The sequence below is a fragment of the Excalfactoria chinensis genome, chromosome 17 (genome assembly GCF_039878825.1).
Source record: "Excalfactoria chinensis isolate bCotChi1 chromosome 17, bCotChi1.hap2, whole genome shotgun sequence".
Classification (NCBI taxonomy): domain Eukaryota; kingdom Metazoa; phylum Chordata; class Aves; order Galliformes; family Phasianidae; genus Excalfactoria; species Excalfactoria chinensis.
This window is the reverse complement of record NC_092841.1, coordinates 9,269,166-9,289,823: the sequence shown is the minus strand read 5'-3', so window position 1 is coordinate 9,289,823 and position 20,658 is coordinate 9,269,166. Positions and strand designations below refer to the sequence as shown.

Genomic DNA, 20,658 nt, shown 5'->3' with positions numbered 1-20,658 from the left:
CAATACATCCTGCACAAACAGCACAGCAGCTCTAGCTGCAGCACACTTGTAACTCCTGTGAAAGGAATCAGCATGACAGCACCAGAAGTGAGCAACAGACAGCAAGCTCAGCCCACACAGCCCTCTGAAGTAGTAAGCTTTACACATCATTTTATTTTGGCCTTGGTTTGCTATAATACACCTTTTATAGACATCAAGCACCAGAAGAGCTTGCCTTTCAAAGGAAGAACTTAGAGCAGCATGTCTGCACACAGCGCTCTCGCAGTCTCTCACTGCCAGTGGCCGCACACATTCCCTGTTTATGTTTGGGTGTCATATAAGGAATCAATCAACATTTTTGCTCAAGCATTCTGCTCCCTCCGCTTTAAGTCTCCTTTTTCCTCTTCCACCTTTCATGCTTCTCCCTCCCTTCAAGTTTCTTCAAAGCATCTAAGAGCATTTGGAAGTAATTAGACCTGAAGGGAAATGTTGGCCAGGCTGGGAGACAATGACAAGTGCCAGGAACCCTGGGTGCCCTTTCTAGCTACTTTGAAGTTCATTCAGATGGTACAAAGCTCTGTTTTGCTTTGTTGGGGAAAAAAAAATGGGAGGAAGGGAATGAGGCATGACAGGGCCATTGAAAAGAGCAGGTTCCTGTGAACTGACAGAGAAACAGAGCACTGGGGGAAGGAACACATTATCAAAGAGACCGACAGAAAGGCCTCCTCTGGCCACTGTGCTTTATTACATCTCAAAACTGTGCAGATGCACACATAGTTTAGAGAACAATTGTCTGTACAGGGAAAATGGAAAATATGCTGTTACCGTAACATGGAACCCCAGCTTGCCCAATGTGAATCACCGATCCATGGAGAAGACTTAAAGAATGATAATAAAGCACCATGGCTACTGTGGCACAATAACCTCCAGTGTAAGCACAGTTCTAAACAGTAACACTCATCCCACTGCAGCATCTGCAGGAGGCAAATTCAGGACCAGCATTACCCTCTGGACACCAACTGCAATGCAGAGAACAGTTGACTCTGCTGTGGAAACTTTCAGACCACAGAAGACACTTGTAGACTGATGGTCACACAAAGAGATTCATATGGGACTATTTTTTTCCCTGCATTATATCCATAGTTGCTGGCATAAATTATGTGCCGAGAAAGTTGCATTAACAGATACCTGTGTTCTGGGGCAAATGAAAACAAAGGAAGTGCAGTAGACCAAGAGTTTCATAGGAAAAGGCAATTTAAACTGTTGTAAGCAATGTGCTTCCTTCCCTTAAACCCACTTTCTAGCCATCCATGCCCAGAATCACCAGCAAAAAGCAGAGAGGACTTGTTCTAGTCAGCACTAAACTACAGGTAAAATTGAACTGGACTTTGCTGCTGGAGTTCAAGCAACCAGACTCCAGTTCTCTTCGAAAACAGAAAGGCAAAAGGCAGGAGAATTTGAATTTGAAAACATGGGTGGAATCACAGTCCTTCACAGACATTACCTAAGAATTATTTTCCCTTCCTTTCTCCATTCATATTATTTGCATGCAGGAAATGTTACATTTAACCTCTAATCTTGCTTCTGTAGTCACAAAGCCCATAAACAAGCCTTTCAAAAAGGCCTCCAAAAGGTGAAGCTGGCAGCTGAAAGTAATAGCAATTTTCTGGATATAATTAATGTTCACATGTGTTAGATCCCTCCAGGGCCACCAACAATTCCTTACAAATTCTGAAGTAGTTCATCAGGAAAGAGGCACAACTGAATGCTGGCTGCAGCTCAGGATGCTTCATCTCTTCCCACCTACAACACAAACATAAGGCCATTAAAACACTTAACCACGCAGTTCACACTGCATCGTTTCTCAAGAGCACGATCCTGTTCTGTGTGCTGCTGTGTTCAGGCAGTGGTTGGGTTGCACGGAAGAAGAGCACCCACAGCTCTCTGGGCAGCAGTGACAGGCCCTCACCATCCTCATGGTGGAGAATTCCTTCCTGTATCTAATGTAAATCTACTCTCCTTTAGTTTAAAAAGTGTTTCTGTGGAGTTCAATAGTGAACTCTCCCCTGATTTTGTGATACCTGGCAGCTTCAGCCACTTGGGTATTTTCCCAGGGGGCCTTCTCAGCACCTGTGGAGCTTCATGCATTCTTGCTGGTTCTGGCCGTTCAGTCTTTGTGCCACTGCCCACTTCTGGTTCAGGTAGGGCTGGAACTATTGATTCTGAAGTTGATGAGGCAGAAGGAGCTAATGGTTTGGACAAACATCTGAGGAAGAAAACAAGCAAGTAAAATTAAACTTCCTTTTTTCATACTAGCCCCATGTATCACTGCATTTAAGCTTTCTAAGTCAGACTGACAAGGCTTTTCTCCATGATAAAGACCCTAAGATTGACTTGATTTAGTCACTGAAATCCTGCTTTACAAAGAAGGACTCATCGAGATACAAATTCAGGTGTGACTGTATGAAGGAGAAACTGGAGTCCTAGCATCTTCAGATCTTATTTCTTTTTAGAAAGGCCCTTCCTGCCCCCAGCCCTCCCTGAAATAGTCAACTGCAACTCTATTCCATCCCAACATACCTGGCCATTAATAAATCAGCTGCAGAAGGGGAAACTGCAGAGCTCAGCAGGTCCGATTTCAGGTAACAATCTGTTTAAAAGGAAGCGATGAAATGCAAACACTTGTTTGGTAACATAAAGACATCAATCACAGAATCACGCAGCCCAGTGCTCAACAAGTATCTGCTGTATGCGACAGCAAGTTTTCTGTCAGCAGAGAAACAGGACACTTTCACACTATGACTGTTTCTTACACAACTCAAGGTGCCTTACTTTGTCATTCATTCAAAACCTTGAGAGGTTAAGAGCAGGAGGTCTGTATGAGCATCTCACAGCTGTCTAGCTAACGTTTTCTACCATGAAATTTCCTTCTATAGAATCATTCTTCTTTCATTTTCTGTCCTCCAGCAGACAATGCCTGCTCCACAGCCCAACAAATCTCACAAGAAATGTACCATGTTTATACTTGCGCTTAAGCTAACTATAGTCAAATCCACTTCTAGTGAGACCAACCTAACTCTGATGAGCTTCAGCCATTCTGAAGGGCAACAGTTACCAGCACTGGCAAGGACTGCATTATCTTTTGTTGGAAGAAATCTGAACGTACTGACACAGTCTATACAGTGCTATACAGTCAGCTGAAGAAGAGAGGAAGCTCACTCACCCCTGCGCTCCTCAGATCCAAAATGAATGACAGCAGCTGGAAAGAGTTTAGCCTGCACCAAAGGGGAAACAGAAGAGGTTACTGATTGTAGGAGCTTTCACAGTCCACCGTGAACATTAGAGAGTGGTTAGACAGCTACGGACTAATTCAGAGTTTAAGATCCGGTCACTGAACCACCTATAACTCGGAAAAGCCTCGACTTGCACAGAGCACGGGGCACTCACAGTAAATATGAAGCAAAACTCAAGCTGTTCTCCTACACACGCGTTCAGCAACACACTCATTGTGCCAACAACCTATTTGTTTTCAATCCAGTCTGAACTGCTAGTTCCTACTTGTTTGGATAGCTTCTGTATTCAAACTGTTTCTTTATTCATTTAGCTCATCACAGCAACTGTAGGTTTGCCTCCTTCACATCTGCATTTATCATCCCGATGAACCTCACTTCATCTGCAAACATCATTATTTTGTATTTACGTATCTACCTTCAAAAGAGACAACAACAAGCAGAGCGTGCCCAGAACTGAACCCAGGACACCACTGTTGTTCAACAATTCCTCAGTGAGTGCTATTTGAGCTGCCTGTCAGCCAAAGCATAATTAACTTAGTATGCATTTTAATTACACTGTGGCACACCTTAAAAGATATGTATATGAATCAAGGAATGAATCAAATGAAAGCACGTTACAGTATGTAAATGGATCGAGCCTGATCTCCTAAGTATCACCTCCATATAAAAATGACTCAGTGTGTCACAGCTGCCTACATCAGAGGAAAGGTGGGAAACGCTGCCTGTCCCACTGATGATGGCCCCAGAAAAGTGTGCAGCTCATCACCTTGAACCTCTCTGCCTACCCCTTCAGCAGTCCACATACACAGAGAGCACACGTTAAGGAGCACATGGTCAGTCACTCCTCCTCTGCCTGCACAGAAGTGCAATAAAACCAGACTTGGACTTTTCCCTACTGTCAGGGTGACAGAAAACGTTGACTGATAGTCTACATTTACTCTGGCAAAATAACACAAACTCAACTTCTTTTCTTGAACAAAACACACCAATAAGTCCTGTCAGCACCAGCTGCCCCTCTTCCTACTACCAAGGCATATCCAGGAACTGCACAGGGCAGGCTGCCTGCTCTTGAGTTTTCTTGAGCCTCTGTTGCCACCATCAGCACAGTCGGGATACTGAAATCGATGCTTCATCCAGCAAAGCAATTATCACATCTCAAAAAACAAAACAAAACAAAGCACACAAAACCCACCCAGATCTCTACAGGGCAGCCTCTGGATCCCCACCTAGTACTGATGTAGATTAACCAAGATGGCTGAACAGGAGGAGAGATGAATCAATTTCACCTATCTTCCTGGTACAAATGCCAACAAGTACACGGCATTGCAAGTTAATCCAAAAGGTGCTCTAGACTTTCCTAAGTAGCATGGCCTGCACGTTAGACTAAAGCAGAAGAGACATCCATTTGTCTGCTCCAAGCCTCAGCTTCTGCCTAGTGACCAGGGATCTTCATATCCTCCAAGTGTCATCTTAGCAGAAATCATTATTTCCTGGGTCTTTTTAACATGTTAGTCCTCAGTCAGCAGCGCCCGAGATTGCCTGCTCCAGTCACAGACAGCTCTCCATAAACTTTTTAATTAAAAAGTACCAGCCACGGTTTAGAAACCCCAGAGAAAATTCTTCCAAGAGCTTTGATGTTTCCGCTGCCTTGGTCTGAAGGGATCCCTCTATTTAGGAAATGGGTGGCTTAAAAGGGAGCCCCCCCAGCACCCCCTCCCCAAACACACACACACTCGAGCCCTTTTGCACACAACATCCTTTTCATGCCAGCTGCAAGTTGGAAAATGAGGTTTTTGTAGCGTGTTAGTGTTGGAATTTTTTAATAACCTCCCCTCTCTGTTTTTCCCCTCCTGCCCAATTATCTTGGTAAATAATTAACATTCTGAAGGAGATAAGTAAGCACAACATCTCAGAACTCAAAGCCTTTTAGTTCAAAGCCCTGCCCTCCTCTCTCCCCACTGCCACCACCAAAACTTTCTTGTCAATCAGGCTCTGGGCACACACATCAAAGCTCCATGCGGGAATGGCCCCAAGGGGTCAGAGAAAATTCATGGCAGGGCCAATGTGAGGCACAAAAAGAGAGAGAAGCACAGGCTGAGAGCCACAGAAACACACAGACAGAATGTGCCCCCAGTACAAACCTCTACCCTATTTACTCACAAGTTGACAAATAATCTTAGTTTCGAATTTCAGGCTCCACAACTGTTTCCCACCGCTGGCAAAATATCAATCCAGAATCTTTTAACTGAAAGTCAATGGACAGCAGTTTGCAGGCACGCATAAGGCAACCTCCTTCCTATGGCGGAGCAATTCCCTCCACCACAACCCCTTCCTAATACTCAGCCAACAGGGCTCTGTTGCCAAATTTATATCTGACGAGTTTCTCTATTCAAATCTTTCTGCAGGTAACAGTTCACTCACACCATCCCTCATCCAGTTTCCTCGCTGCAGAACTCCCAGGTGTCACCCCCTCTTTCAGGGCTCACTGCAGATTCGGTGCAGGAAACAGCCAGCTGCATCTCACTGATACCCCACGAGTTCTCCAGCCAGTCACCAGCAGAACACACTGCCCGAGAGCCCTCTGCAACACTACATAGATACGCCGAAATATGAACACAGAGTTGAATAACCTCACCTGTCAAAGAATGCCTTGGCATAAAGGTGAGAAGGCACTAGTATCCTCAGGACAGGAAAATATACAACCATAAAGCTGAAGCCTTTTGTATTGCCCAACATTGCTTTGGAAGCAACAGCCACACACTGGGCAGAGCGTTATTTGAAACACATACCCGTAGGTCAGCTATTGCTTCATTTACATGCCCCTAGATATTGAATCTTACAGTCCTTAAATTCATTGCACAGGATTCTTTTAAGGATATCATTGAGCCAAGAGAGATTTAGAAACCTCTCAGAGTCGCACTGGGTGCAGCAGACCAACCAAACCAATCACAGGCTGCTTAAAACAAACATCCAAAGAACTCCACTCAGTTATATGCGAAGAACTGCTACAATATAAGTCAACACTGCAGTTACCTACTGCAATATCCAGCACTTCTCTTCCTTCATTTCCAGCCAAAGGTACAATGCTGCTCTAACTGGGAAAATTAAAACTATTAAACTACGGAATTTTAACATTCAAATCACACCGTGCGAGGTATATTTGCAAGATGTAGTTAGATGATTATTTTTACTGCAAGAGCACCCGGAAATCTGATTGGAAACAGTGTCTTAGTGTGCAGCATATATGTGTATGTGTGCACAATGAAAAGCAACAGGCAGTGTAAATTAAAGACGTAAGAAACTACCATTTTTTGTACCAATGAAAAACTGAGATCTAATGAGAATAAGTAACTTATTCAAGGCCACACAGAATAGCAGTAACGGGAATGACAATTAAATACATATTTCCAGAGTACCAACCAGGGTCATAGTCACAGACACCAACAAGGCAAGAAGCAGAACTGCTGTCCTGCTTATCACCCTCTGTATGTAAGGAGGGTCGTCCCTAACAAGCAATCCTTTGGGTCTGAAAATGTCTCAGTATCACAGCTTCATCAATTGGCTTCATCACAGGTTCAGATTCCCACTGTTCCTGCTGTCTGAAGACCAGCCTGTTACTCACACAGCCACATTCAAACCCTGTAGCTACAGTAACCCAAAATTCTATTTCAGACAACGCCAGTGAAGTTACTCAGATCCCGCAGTGGTGAGCATGGTTTATGACAGCAGGGCATCCTGGTTGTAGAGTGGTATATTGGGTCATGATAAAAATATCCATCCTAGAACAAAATTCCACTGCGAATCCAACTGTGACGCACAGGAGAAATATTTCTGATTTTTTTTTATTGCATGTTTTAGTCATTTGTTCTCTAAAGCACAAAAGCTATTTCAGACTGCGCCCTCCCCCAGCCCCATCTCTACTTCTTCCTTCAGTGGGCACTTCTAGACGCACGCATACCAAAAATCCTACAACTGAGTACCACAAAAACATGTCCATTATTACCGCGCAGTTATTCTGCTCACAGAAAGAATGATGCTTTCAAATCAGGCAGGGACTGTTGTCTAAGGGGAGCTCGCAGCTGCCAGAATGAGAAGCATTCTTTCCGTTACATGATCTGAAAAGATTAGAGTGCCACAGGTCTGCTGTTAGTTTGATGTTAAAAGATGAATAAGAAAATAAGCACTTCAAAGGAACACGCGCATGGAAGGAGAAACCCAAGCTACCAACATGAAATACTGCATAGTACACACACCCCAAACACATAAACTGGCCCTTGGAAAATTCAACCGGAAAGCCGGTGGATCAAACGCTTCCTCCAGCAAGACTGCAAAGCATTGCTGGAACAGAAATAAACACCACAGCCATGGTGAAAGGGGCAAAGTGACTAAGTGGTTCTTGTTTATAACCTGAGAACAAAGCTTCTCAATGTGGACTGCAACTGCAAAAGAAGATGGATATTCTGCAGCCAATACGGGGGAAATCTGATCCAGCTTGAACAGGGGCCCTTTAAAATTCATAAGGCAAAGATAAGACTTGAAAGCACTATTTTGAGAAGGCTACTTAAGAAGGAATCCAGGTATAAAGAGTATTCATTGAGCCCTTGAGCTGAGATCAGAAAGATTTGGCCTCCGAAATTAATAGTAGAAGAGGGAATATTTTTGGCAGAATTTCCACTCTGAACTAAGCCGTGCAAGAAAGGCCTCATCCTCACTGCACTGCCCTGCCCTAATCCGAGCCAGCACAAGAAGCACGTATGTACAGCCGTGACGAGCTACCAGCACTAGCATGACAAACAGGAGGTAAGATCCCTACCAAAACCTACAGAGATGAGAAAATCCTGAATGGGGAGCAAAGGGCTGAGGCCTCACGCGGGACAGTGAACGTCATCCTCTGGGTGAATGTCACTATTAATGGTGATTTTCCTTGTTAGTGAGTGGAGTAACACCAAGACCAGCCACTGGAAGTTCCTCTGATGGAAAGGCTCTTCTGAAGAAGTTTCTTCTGAAATTACATTCAGATTCTGGTGCCAAAGCTCAAAGGCCTCACACTGCCCGAGCCAGTCAGCTTCGGAGAACGGAATGCCAGTCGTGTTGCCCAAGATGGCATTAATGAATAGGATATGGAAACAGAACTGAAAGCAAAGAAAGGAACAAACAGCTCCTCTGCACTCCTGCCCTGCAGTACGTGCCAGAGGAAACACTGGGTGCACTCTAAGATCTGATTTAAAAAACTAAATATTTACATGGAAGAGAGTGGATTCCTTCAGCTCCTCTGAAGAGGAAATATGGCCTCCTGCCCTCTTTGCTGCCTTGACCTTCCCAGTGGCTGGTACTCTTACCTTCTGCTAACTCTTTCCTAGTATTAACTCAGCACTAATTGCTTTTTCTACTAATGCCCTCCAGACACACGCTACTCAAGTGTCTGGTTCTGGGAGGAGCAAGAAAAGGAAGAGCAACTCTGAGAAGTTTGGCTAGCCTGGGGAAGCACAAACAGGCAACCAGTGCTGTAAGAAACTCAAGGCCAAGTGCTACAACAGGGAAACCTGCGGTTGTTCAGTTCTGGAGAGCAGAACATTATAAAACACTTCAAGGGACGTGAGGATAAAGCAGCCAGCAAAAACAACAACAACAAAAATAAAACAGAAAAATCAAAGCAATGTCTTGAAGTCCTCATGGGTTCCAGATACCTTATTGCCAATCTGTGTTCTCACTATAGCGTAAGTACACCCATTTCAGGAGAATTCACTTCAGACAGTTCTTTCAGCCCAAATATCTTGGCAAACAAGTCGACAATATTTGTCATTTTCCCAGGTTTTGCTTGTATCACGAATGTTCTCCCTTCACTGTAAGCTATCAGATTTAATAAATGTGGTTCCAATCTTATCAGCTTGAATGCAGTGAGAGAGCGTAGTGAAGAGAAATATTGATAGAAGCATAGTACACCACCTGCACTGACTCCTGGGACTGGCTTCAACACAAATTACACTCACATAATTGCTTGCACACTCAAATGAGCCCACGTTACTACCTCAGACACCATCTACTTTTTCTTACAGACCGCAACACAACAGTCTGAAAACTGGAAGATAACCCACTGTTAGCAGAAATCCCCAGGTGCAGCTCTGTGATCTGTGCCTGGCACTGGACAGGCATTCCCAGCCAAGCCATACCACACAGAAAGGAACACCACTACAGTACATTCCTAAAGCACCCAGGCTGGCAGCAGTTGATGTACAGAATGTTTCATGTTGGGGCTCAAGCATCCTCTGCCTCTGGAAGTCTCAATGACAGCCACATCCTTGAGAAACCCAGAAAATCCTTGAAAGGCAATTTCAAGGTGATAAGGACAGGTACACAAGCAGAGTGCTTTCCAGCACTGAAAAAATGCAACAGAAAGCAGTGTCAGAAATTGAAGTAACTGGAGCAGCAAAATGTCCAAGAGATAAGAAGCAAGAAGAGGGAAAAGGTTCATTGCAGAGGCAGATTTTGAATCTTCAGCGTCTTGGAGGTACTTAAAAAAAAGTCATCTTAAAGAAAAAATAGTGTCAAAACTCCAAAGCCCATTGGATTCCAGGGGAAATGTGGCATATGGAAAAGAAATCACTGCAGAGGCACTGAAAAGAAGCAGTATATTTTGTAGGAACACAAGAGAAGCTGGAGGCTGAGACAGGAAAGCTTGGAAGGCATCCCAGCCAAATCTCAGAGAGCGACGAACGCTCATTTTATGCAGGAGACATCTGCTGTCAAGAGCTGCAGAGAGACCTTGGAACTATGGAAAAGAAAGCTTTCCAATAAGCATGTTAGAAAACGTGTAAAGGAACTCCAGGTGAGGGATGTGATCAGACATGACAGCTTAAGACAAAGACAGAAGGTGTGGGGGCAGTGAGCAGCGCGCGTGTGCCATTTCAAACAGGCCTGTGTGAGCCTCAGTTCCAAGGCTGCTTCCTTTGCTTCAGAACAGCTAACAAGTGGATAACATTTCTTATTATCTGCTTCTCCTCCGAATGCTTTCCAAATGTATTATTAGCAATGCAACTAGAACCGGTTTCCTTTTCCTGGAGTTTCTCGGAAATCTGAAGACAAAATTTGTCTTCTGCATTTCCCATCATGGTTACCATGTGGGACTTGAGACAGTGTTTTGGATGGCAGATGTGGAGGAGATGGCACAAGTCAGAGGAAGCTGGGAGAAACTGCATTCATGCCTGAGTGGAAAAGTCTAACGTTTCAAAGAAACAAAGTGTTTTCCACTGGTATTTTTGTTACTGATTAAATCATACAAAAATGGCTTTGAAAAGAAAATCATTTGTCACCCCACTCGCCATGGCGTTACTTCTTACCGAGACATACGTGTTCACATTCCTGTCTGGCAGGAGAAGCATAGTCTTCTGCACAGCACATTTAAAGAGATGACATGCTTAAGTAGAGTGTAGGAAGTCTGATAGAAGCAGAGTAGTCCTCAGGCTGTGCAGCTGGGCAGAGGCCAAGAGCTACTGCACAGCACCTCCTGAACCATGGAACCAAATGAGGCTGTGATCCCCAAGAAGCCCAGAACTCTCTAGGAATCTGTACCTGCCATAAGTACTGTGACAACACAGAGAATGCCGACGTAACAAAAACCACCCAAACAAGCAAATTTCAGCAATGAATCTTTAACAGCTTACAGGAAGAAGAGATTTCTCCCTGTGAGCACAGGGACACACACTTTGCCACTCTGAATGTTCAGTAGCCTACGAGCAGCTGCACTTGTATCCACACGGCCTGGTTGTGAAGTTGTGGAATTTGGAAAGCTCCATCACAAACAACTTCAGAGACATGCTAATGCCTACCTGACTCACCACACTGCCTGAAAGGTCCCTTTTTCTCTCCTGCCACTGCACCATTCTGCTCTCCCTGATGCTTTAAGCTAAAACCTTCACACTGCAGTCTGCTTGACTCTTCTCTGCAAGTCCACTAGTGCATAAAGCCATGAAGCTCTGAACGACACCACATTTTAAACATCGTGAACGTGGGGTAAAATAACTGGTAAAATCTCCTTTATGTCCTTTTCTTGGCACGTGTGATTTACATGGCCACGTGTCTGGCCAGGAATTTCAAAACCCCTTGATCTGACATTTGTGGAAAAGAAAAACACGAATCTGGATTTGAGAAATTAAACCCTCAGACAGCAGCTTCAAAATGGTCAGATTTGTGACTAATATCGCCTCTACTTCTTGCCATAAAAATGGGAAACAGCCACCTATCCCAGCGTCACATCTCCTACTATATTAGGCCAGCTACAAATACAACAAACTGCTCTTGCCTTTTTTGAAAGTTAAATACAGTTTTAAATGTTTTAAGGTTAAATACAGTACAGACCTCACAAGGCACCAATTGTATTTATACAATATGAAGCCCCTACCCCTGCCACAAAAAAAAAGTACATATTGCTGCACAAGGTGGACCTCTTCTGGTGAGGAGCCTGTGCTCTGAAGCACCTGGTCCCATTAGTTGTGGCTAAGCAGAGGTCTACAGGGATCACAGCAGCACACAGCTTCTTTTGAAAGCAACTAGAGCACATGGGTGGCAAGGGGGAGCAGCAAGTCAGAGAGAGCACACGTGTGTCCTTACCTCAGAGAGCGTCAAACTTTCATCGTTCAGGATGACTCTGGGAGGTGCAATAACTGAAGTTAAAAAACAAGTTACAAAACAGGGCCACCCAGCAGCCAAAACAATAAATACAGCAGGTATGGGCTACTGCTTTTTTTATTTAAAAAATAAACGAGTGACGCTTCCACACAGCCTTATTAGGTAGAACCATGACATGGCTAACAGCTGATAATACCTCCTTTGCATTCTGATGCCGTATTTAGGGGAAAATATACATATATATCACTCCCCAGATGATATGTCACGGCATCACAAGATCTCATATGCATCACGATTAGAAACAGGCTTTACGAAGTAAGGTCAAATGTTAGCAACAGCACACTCACACAGGTAAAATGGTAAACCTGGATCTGCAAGGTGGCTTCTTACGAAATCTCTCACAATGCCAACTGTGAAAAAAGGAAGACAGAAGTTTGCTCCGTTACATTTGTTTCCCCAGAGACCCAGCAGAAGGGCTGACAGGTACCTCCAGAACCACACTCTGCAACATCTGCAGACTGCCTTTTGCCCAAAGGAACACTACTACACTTGTTACTATTGCAAACCTCTTGGAGAAAATGCTTAGATGTGATAGATCCCTGGCAAAATCAAAGGATGCTGCCAAGTTCTTTCACAGAAATCCAATAGCAGCTCCAAGATTTGCAGACAGAAGCCAGGTGAGATGCAGGTAACTAATTATTAGTTTTCCCTTCCATATATAAGTATCAAAATAGTTTTGCTGCAGCTCAAAATAAGATCTAAATTAATAATAGCAAGGGTTGCTCTGCACACAGTCCAGCCTTCTATCTTTTGTGAACTGACAGAGGCAGAAACGTCCAGCTCCTGTTACCCTTATTATAGTAGGCATAGCTTGTTCCTTTTGTCCCCCACCCCACCACTAATGGGAAGTGTATTACTCCCCTGGACAGCAGAAAGATCATCCCAGAGACAACCCTCTTTTGGCATGCAGCTAACCAGTGCTGAGGGAGCTGAGCTGCAGGCACAGCTGAAGCAGAAGCTGCTCTTACCAGTTTCAGTAGGTCGGAAGAACCCCTGCAGAATATGGCGGTCAGGGAAATGGACTCTCAGCACCACCTGTCAGAGGCAAAGCATATCAGGTCAGTTGCGCACAGACATTTGGAAAGGTCTGTCCTTGGCTTCAAATCTGTATCTTCTTTTTTAAACAGGCACAGAAAAATATACAGGTTGGTAATTACTGTGCAGCTCCTGAGAGGACACACACAGGCTGCCTGGCTTCCCAAGGCCATAAGAGAACTGATCTTTACAAACACTATCTCTTACTTACTGTCTATTAGCTCCCTGTGCTAAGTGATGCTCAAAACACATTGCTATCTCCTAAATATGGACAGGTACAGACAGTGAATCAGTACCTTGAAGCACCTGCGGTAGCAGGAATCTACCAGTCACACAGATCCCATGCAGTATAACTGAAATAACTTGCACAATTCTATTTCCAGTGTTGGTCAGACAGCACCTAACTTGAGAAATTAATCTCTTATTTCTTTGCAACAAATCACCAAAGACAAAAGCTGCAACAAGATCATATTTACAAAAAGAGGTATCTCCAGTCCCTAACATCATATTTAACCCGTTATGAGATACTATTGAAACTTAGGAGTTTACAGAGGAGAGGTGGATAGAACAGCTCAGTCGGGTAGAATGACGCATGCATGTAAGGGGGCTTTGAACCATCATGTGGAACAAAGCAAAAGGAGTTATACTGCACGGCACCCAACCACGTCATTCCAAGCGAGATGATTTTAATTGATACAGCTATTATGCAAGTCCCACAAACCATTAACAAGGAAAGAATTTACAACATCCTCCTGTAAGCAGCTGAAGATCTTGTTCTCATCTGGTTCACAAAGCTACTAATCCCCACGTTTGGACTAGCCAGAAGGACTGGGAAAAGCACCAAGGCTACCTACCTTTGGGTAACGTTCCAGCTTTTCTTTCAGCTGAGCCTCCCTTAAAGATTTGGTCAGCAGTGGAGCTTCTTCCAGGCGTTTCCTAGATACGTGGGAAAACAACAAACTCTCAGCTCTGTAAATTTAAGATACATTTTGATTTTACTGAGGAAGTATAAAGTGGAAGCAAAGCTGATGAGAACTGCTCAATTGCTCCGCATATCTCTCACAGCAGTATCTGAGTTGAAACAGTGCATTCACAAAAACATACACATACTTTTTTCCTGTAAGTAAAGAAATAAGCTTAGATCCAACAGATCCCTTTCAATCCCATGTTCAGCCTCAGACCTTTTCCTCGTTTCTGGATATCCTGTTTACCAGAACACATTTTGGTGAAACATTTGATCATATAATCACAGAGATGCACAACTATCTGTAGGATATCTCCTACGCCCATCCAGTGTGAAGGACCTCTTTATTTTTCAGAATCACCAAGGTTCCTCAGGAACAACAGCTTCTAAACAAAACCGCTCCAGGCTTCCTTCACTTGCTGTACTCAGAACTGTCAGCTGGTTCACCACATTCTGAAATGCTCTGAAAGTATCACTCACAGTTTGAAAAGCAAACATGAAATTAACCTGCACCGTATCTTCTTTGTGTGTTGATTTTTTATCCCAATTCTTGTCTCCTCACAAAATCAGAATTAAATTCTAATTGTATAAAAATATTGCCCTGCGTGCATCTCGTCCTTACTGAGATTGAACAGCTTAGATCAGAAGCCAACTGTTATCACTTTCATGTGGAACTTGTCTTTATATTTATCCCTGGCTGTGAGGAGGGGAAAGGATCACAAGCATCAGCAAATTTGGAAATGAGGGAATTTTTGAGGGGGCTGAATTCCAGTAACCCCCAACCAAATGACCCTACATTTCTACCACTAACTGCTCCAGTCCCACAAGTGGCAGAGCAATTTTCAAGCCCATCTCTGTACTCATGTGGATTTCAGAGGCCTATGGGGAGAAAAACCAGCTCCAACTCATCTTGGCTATAGCGTAGTTTCATGGATTGCTTGCAGAGTTTAAAGGAATGTTGAGATGCTCTTAAAAATAAACACACTGATGAAATTAATTTATTTGAGAACATACAGACAGCTGAATGCTGTTGTGACAGCCCTCTGATCATCCTCAAGACCTTACCCTGGTCCTTCTCCAGCAGAAGTACATCCTTCATACATTGAGGGCCCCAAAGCTAAACACAGTAGCCCAAAGTAGGGCCTCACAAAAGCAGAGCTGAGAGAGAATCCTCTACCTTGACATGCTTGTCACCTGCTTTTGATACTTAGTGGGAGTTATTCCTAAGAAGCTGTAGCAATGTGCTCATACATTTGCCCATTACAAGTTACTGATTCCAGCCATTTAATTTCTAGTAGTTTATGTGAAGTCAGATCAAAACAGAAAGCAGGGGTTCAACACTGCTTTGAGCCTCCAGCAAATAATAGCGCATGTAATATAAAAGACAGTGGCTTATCTTTCAGAAGAAAGGAGAAGAAAAGGGGAAAAAAAACAACGAGATGGGGCGTTAAGTGGCTTTGATTAACTCTTTGAAGTGTAGAAGGCAGGAAGGAACCTTTCTTTTGCTCCTTTTTTTAGTGAGGGACTGGCCCTGACTAGCTCGAGGTTCTCAGATAAACTTATCACCACCCAGGCATCACAGACTTCCCGATGAAACTTTCAAGTGAAGCTTTCAAGTGAAACAATTAACCCAAACACAGTTAACTAAGTTCACACACAAAGGTTCTTTAAACAGAAACATGGCATAGTCTCTGAAATCAAACTGCACAAAGCGTAGATATTTCTAGTGCTTATCGTTAATTCCAAACTCCATTCTTACCTACAACCCTTACCCCAGAACCCAGCAACAGGGGCACGGTGTGACTGTGCTCAGCAAAAGGATACAAAACAAACACAGTCACCAGTAGAAAGGGAACTTGCCTCTCACTCTGCAGCTGTGCCAAACGTTTCCGTACATCATCCACTGTGACTTCAAAAAACTCATCAGGAAGGTCTTCCAGGTCAGCAGGAAGCAGTTCTAGCAGGTCTGGGTGGCACAGAAGAGGCTCTCGTTCTACAAGCTGGAGAATAAAAACAAGCGTGGGTTAGTCTTAAAGGCGCTGCTGTGCTTACACTGTAAGGTATAAAACGAGCATTTGCAAACTGAACCTACAACCAACAGTGGAGAATTCACGACACTAAGGAGGTGCTCTACTTTCCCACCATCCCACAGGCATCCCACAATGAGCACAGGTGCTATTCCAAGTACCAGAGCTTACAAACTGCCCTTTTAATCTGTCTGTATGCCATGTACTCCTGCCTATCATCACACCTTCCGTACTCTTTGCTTGGCATTCTCCTGCCATAGAGCCAAGGGCATCAGTTCCCAGTCAGGTCTCAATCCATTTTTTCTTACTCTAAAGAGGAATCCTTTTACCTGTTGAGTTCCCTCAACTCAGTCACTGTGGGGTTTTATCACACGTATTTTGACTTTTTTACCTGGTTTCTGGTACGTATCCCTTCTCATCCAACAGAGAGAACTCCCTTAGCAAAACCCCTTTGCTTTGCACTTTAAAAAGTATTTGACACTGATTATTAACATAACCACTGTAACGGTCACATACACATAAGGCTGTTATACATCTACTCGCTCTTGAACAATCCAAACTTTTTAAGCCCTAGGCATCTTTAAATGCCCAAAGCTTTAAAGCAGTGCACCACACTACAGGCAGCAGGATCTGCAGGGGGAAGCAGTCCGTGACTGAGGAGACCCAAGAGAATAAAAGTTTTGATAGTTAATACAGCGTTTCTTTACAGTCAGCCTAACACAGCTCTAAGCTCTGTGAACAAATCTGTTTCCCATTTCTCCCCCCTATATTCCCTTATATATTCTTTCCAATCCAAATGAATGCCTGAACGTCTGCCCTCCATCTCCCTTCCCCCAGGCACGGGCCCCTTGGGAACAGAAGGAGTCTCCTTCAATTGTCAAAAGAGACAACAAATTACAAGGCAACATCCACTCCATTTGCGGGCACTAAAGGGTAATTTGAGAAATTAGAAGAGCGAGGTTGTATGGGTGGGACCCTTGGCTACATTTAGAAAGCTGTGCAGAGCCCGCTGTAACTAGAGGGTGAAGGACCCTGATTGCAGCTTTCTTTCCCTGGGCGCAGGGAGGAACGCGGGGCTGCTGCAGGGAGCGATGCTGAGCGGCACAGTGGGGCTCAGTGCTGCAAGAAAGGGCTGGGAAGGCCAGGCTGGCATCAGGGTTAGCCCAGCCTCCCCGTACATGAGGCACATCTCATTTCACTCTGAAATCACACGTATAGAGAAAAGACTTCTAGCACGTCCCCCCCACAGCCAGTCTCCAGCCTATTGGAACTACACACACGCTGACACAAAACATACTACTTCCCATACGTAAATTCAAGATGTCTCCATTTAACACTGTAGCATACCTGTACCAGCCCAGCACATCACTTTCTGCAGTGATACCTGCATTATGGTTTGTCACCTTCCCAGAACAGCAATTCTTCAAAGTCTCTGCTTCTACTACTAAAGCCACAACATCGCACGCTTCCCAACAGTGGGTTGAAGTTATCTATTCACAGCAGTGTCTGCTACACAACCTATGTAACTGCAGTCTATGCCATACCACCAACTGCTCACAAAGCAATTCTCTCCAAGGTCACTGCTCTGGCCCTAAGAAGGTGAGGAAAACCTTTCTCCAGCTGTAAGGATAGTGAAGGCTCTCGTGCTTTCCAGAGCCATAAGATCTCCTTGGAGAACCACCTCCTCCCCAGCACCTCAGGGAGCTCTAATCTCCAGGGGAATCTGGTGTAAAGTTACCTTCTAATAATTAATGTTCTGACATCAAAGTCAGCACGCAGCTGTCTGTAAACCATCTTTAGCCTAAGAAACGAAGGGACGCCAGCACAGATTTTATCCAGCCTCTCTTCGGCTCCAAAAACCACACACAGGCAAAGCATTAATGGGAAGATTCTTTTACAAAAATGGACCTTTGATGTTTAAAAATAATTTGTTTTGTTTTGTTGTGTTTTTTTTTTTCCCCTCAGGACTGAAAAGGGACAAAAAGCAGATGCCATGTGGCCAGCCCCGCTCTGCTGTTGCTGCTGAGAGCAGAGGATGGCAGGAATGGAGGAGGAACAAAATGTAATCAATCAGCTGCAAAAGCACCAGAGATCAAAGGGCTTGAAAACAGCAGTCAAAAATCACATGCTGTTTAACACAAGGGCAGAGCCCCCCCCGACAGAATCTGCAGCTGCTCCCAGGGCTGCTCTCAAACTGGAGGAGAAGCCGGTTCCCAAAGTGCCTCCGAGTGGATTGAACTGGACTGCACTTCTGAACAAGATGCTGGATCTCACACAAGAGTCCCCAGGCCACCACAGCTCAGCTCTGCGTCCATCAGCACAGCTTCCCATTAAGCTGTAACCAGTAACATTATAACATTAGCACTGTCTCTCCAGTCAGTGCGTGGAGAAGCACAGACTGCAGATGGAGAAGAACAGCAGCAAACCCTTGTGCTCTTCCTTCCTTTTCAGACACAACTGAACCTCCTCCTTTCCAAAATCCCTCTCATAGGTGAGAGTGTCACTGAAGCAAGCAATGCATTACATTAGACAAATTGCACAGCCTACTGTTTAGTTCGCCATGCTCAGAGCCTGTTCCAAAAGGTTAAATACCACTGATTAAAAGGACCCAAACATGTTTCTAATATACTAAAACATTCACCACTGGGTTGGCAAGGCTTCTTCCTGCTACATTTGTAACTGCTCCAGAGTCCTTCCAGGGTCTGGCTTCTCCTAAACAACTCTGAAACTCATCAAGAATGGACTGTAACCACAAAGAAGTCAACCAAGGTAGAACCTCTACATTAGCGTGAGGGCAACATGCATAGCCTTGTTAAACTCTTCCTGGATCGAGCTCCCTTGGAACAGCGACAGGCATCTTTTCTTCCTACACATGGCTTTCCTTTGTTTAATCCCTTGGCTGGTTCACAACCAAAGATAAACACCAAACTCCAACTCTAAGAGGTACTAAAAACTGGGAAACAATAAAGGAGACCTCTACAGACCAAATCCAGCCATCCTGGTGACGTGTGGAGTGAAGGGACAAAGGAAGGACCCAGTCACAGAGGTCCCTTCCAACCCAGCCATTCTGTGATTCTGTAGCTGAAAACTTCCTTTCCTGTATCTGTGGCCTTTACAATTCACCACGTCATCAACAGAAACTGCAAGCCAAAGTGACTACGGACAGAAGACCTGAGGAAGCAAGATATTAATGACTACCACATTATAATCACATTACTTCACCATGGAGTTCAGTGCAACATACTTGTTAAGACCACTTCCACTTCTAGGACATGAACATATAATGAACTAGAAAGGTTACCCCTTTCAATATGGAAAAATGTAGCAGGCATGTATCTGTTGGATCTCGCAGAAGGTAAGTCAGCCACATGTAGCAGCAAGCATCTCCTGAGAGCTACAAAACACAAGTCTGGCCAAATTCTGCTCATTTGGAGTATAACTACACAGGAAGGAGCAGCCAAACAGGGCTCAGGTGACAAAGAACGCATTTGTTAAGGAAATCTAGCTTTTTATGAAATGTAAAGCAGAAATAAAAGCTCTTCTGGACTACATTTCTAAGGCATTGTCTCCATTAGAACCAATCATTTAAAAAATACCTCAAGGTTCAAAGCTTTTCTTACTTCTGGACAGCACGTAAATTCATAAACATCCAATCCAGCCTTCCTAAGTCCTATAGTAAAAACGCAGCACTTTCTCAGCAGAACTGTATGTATGACATCATGGCATCTAACACAAATATAAAACATCTTTCCTCTTTCAGGAGCTCAGCTAAGGGCGAAGGAGAACACAAAGACTGACTGCAAACAAATTATTTTACCTGCACTTGTTCCTTCTGCAGCTCTTGGCTGTTCTTTGACTTCTTTGGCTTAGAAGGGCCTCCAGGGCTAGAGAAAGTTGTTGGCAGCTCTGAAGATGGCATATCTAACTCAAGAGGTTGTGCAGACACAGAAGAGTCCCCCAGACGTTGTCCACCTCCAAAAAAAGGTACAAATGGGGTAGACTTGGACTCTGAGGGAGGACACAGCTCCTCCACGCTGGCATCTGATTCTCCAATCGACTCTTGCTTGTCAGTGCAGTTGTTTAAAGACAAGGCCTCATCCCCATGGTCCAAGACGGTCGGGAATGCCTGTGTCTGAGGTAGGGGCACATCCGTTGCTCCTTCAGTAGAGCCTGGGCTCACTACTGGCTCATCACACTGCGCTGTGGTATCCACTGCTTCCTCCTGACCAGGCAAACTGCATTTCTTTACGACCACCCTTAAAAGAAGACACACACACACACAGAATCATTTTTAGTAACGGTACTGTTCTTCCCATTCTCAATGTGACCAAGATGGAACAAAGATGGCTAGATCTTAATAACCCGCTTGTTTTGATTGCTCTGAAATTAGGGAGGGGGCAAAAACAGAACAGGAATTGCTCCCTCCACAGGAAGAGAATTACTTTAAAGGAGGAAAAAAACAAACAACAGTCAAACGTAAAGCACAGTTTTTAGTCATTTCTGCCTTCCACCTATATTGTAAGGAACAGAAGGAACGAGCTAGATGACTGCACTAAGCCAATCACTGACTCCCACCTCATCAACCAAGTCAGCAGGAGGCACTGCAGGGCCTGGGAGCTTAAAATAATAAATAAGCAAATAAAGGCAGAAAATTAGAGAGAGGGAAAAAAAACAG

The 20,658-nt window shown here is 44.2% G+C and overlaps 1 protein-coding gene across 3 annotated transcripts in view; it reads right to left on the bottom strand.

Moving 5' to 3' along the window:
- Positions 1 to 125: 125 nt before the first annotated feature.
- Positions 126 to 20,658, bottom strand: part of ASPSCR1 (ASPSCR1 tether for SLC2A4, UBX domain containing) — a 33,865-nt gene continuing 13,332 nt past the window's right edge. For all 3 annotated transcript variants that reach the window (XM_072352139.1, XM_072352140.1, XM_072352138.1), the window contains 10 exons: positions 19,801 to 20,239; positions 15,817 to 15,956; positions 13,847 to 13,928; positions 12,926 to 12,992; positions 12,245 to 12,307; positions 11,880 to 11,932; positions 3,203 to 3,254; positions 2,560 to 2,629; positions 2,061 to 2,245; positions 126 to 1,782 (listed from right to left, as the gene is read on the bottom strand). In XM_072352139.1, coding sequence (XP_072208240.1) covers positions 1,769 to 1,782; positions 2,061 to 2,245; positions 2,560 to 2,629; positions 3,203 to 3,254; positions 11,880 to 11,932; positions 12,245 to 12,307; positions 12,926 to 12,992; positions 13,847 to 13,928; positions 15,817 to 15,956; positions 19,801 to 20,239 — 1,165 coding nt within the window. In that variant the 3' untranslated portion in view covers positions 126 to 1,768. The remainder of the gene's footprint in view (positions 1,783 to 2,060; positions 2,246 to 2,559; positions 2,630 to 3,202; positions 3,255 to 11,879; positions 11,933 to 12,244; positions 12,308 to 12,925; positions 12,993 to 13,846; positions 13,929 to 15,816; positions 15,957 to 19,800; positions 20,240 to 20,658) is intronic.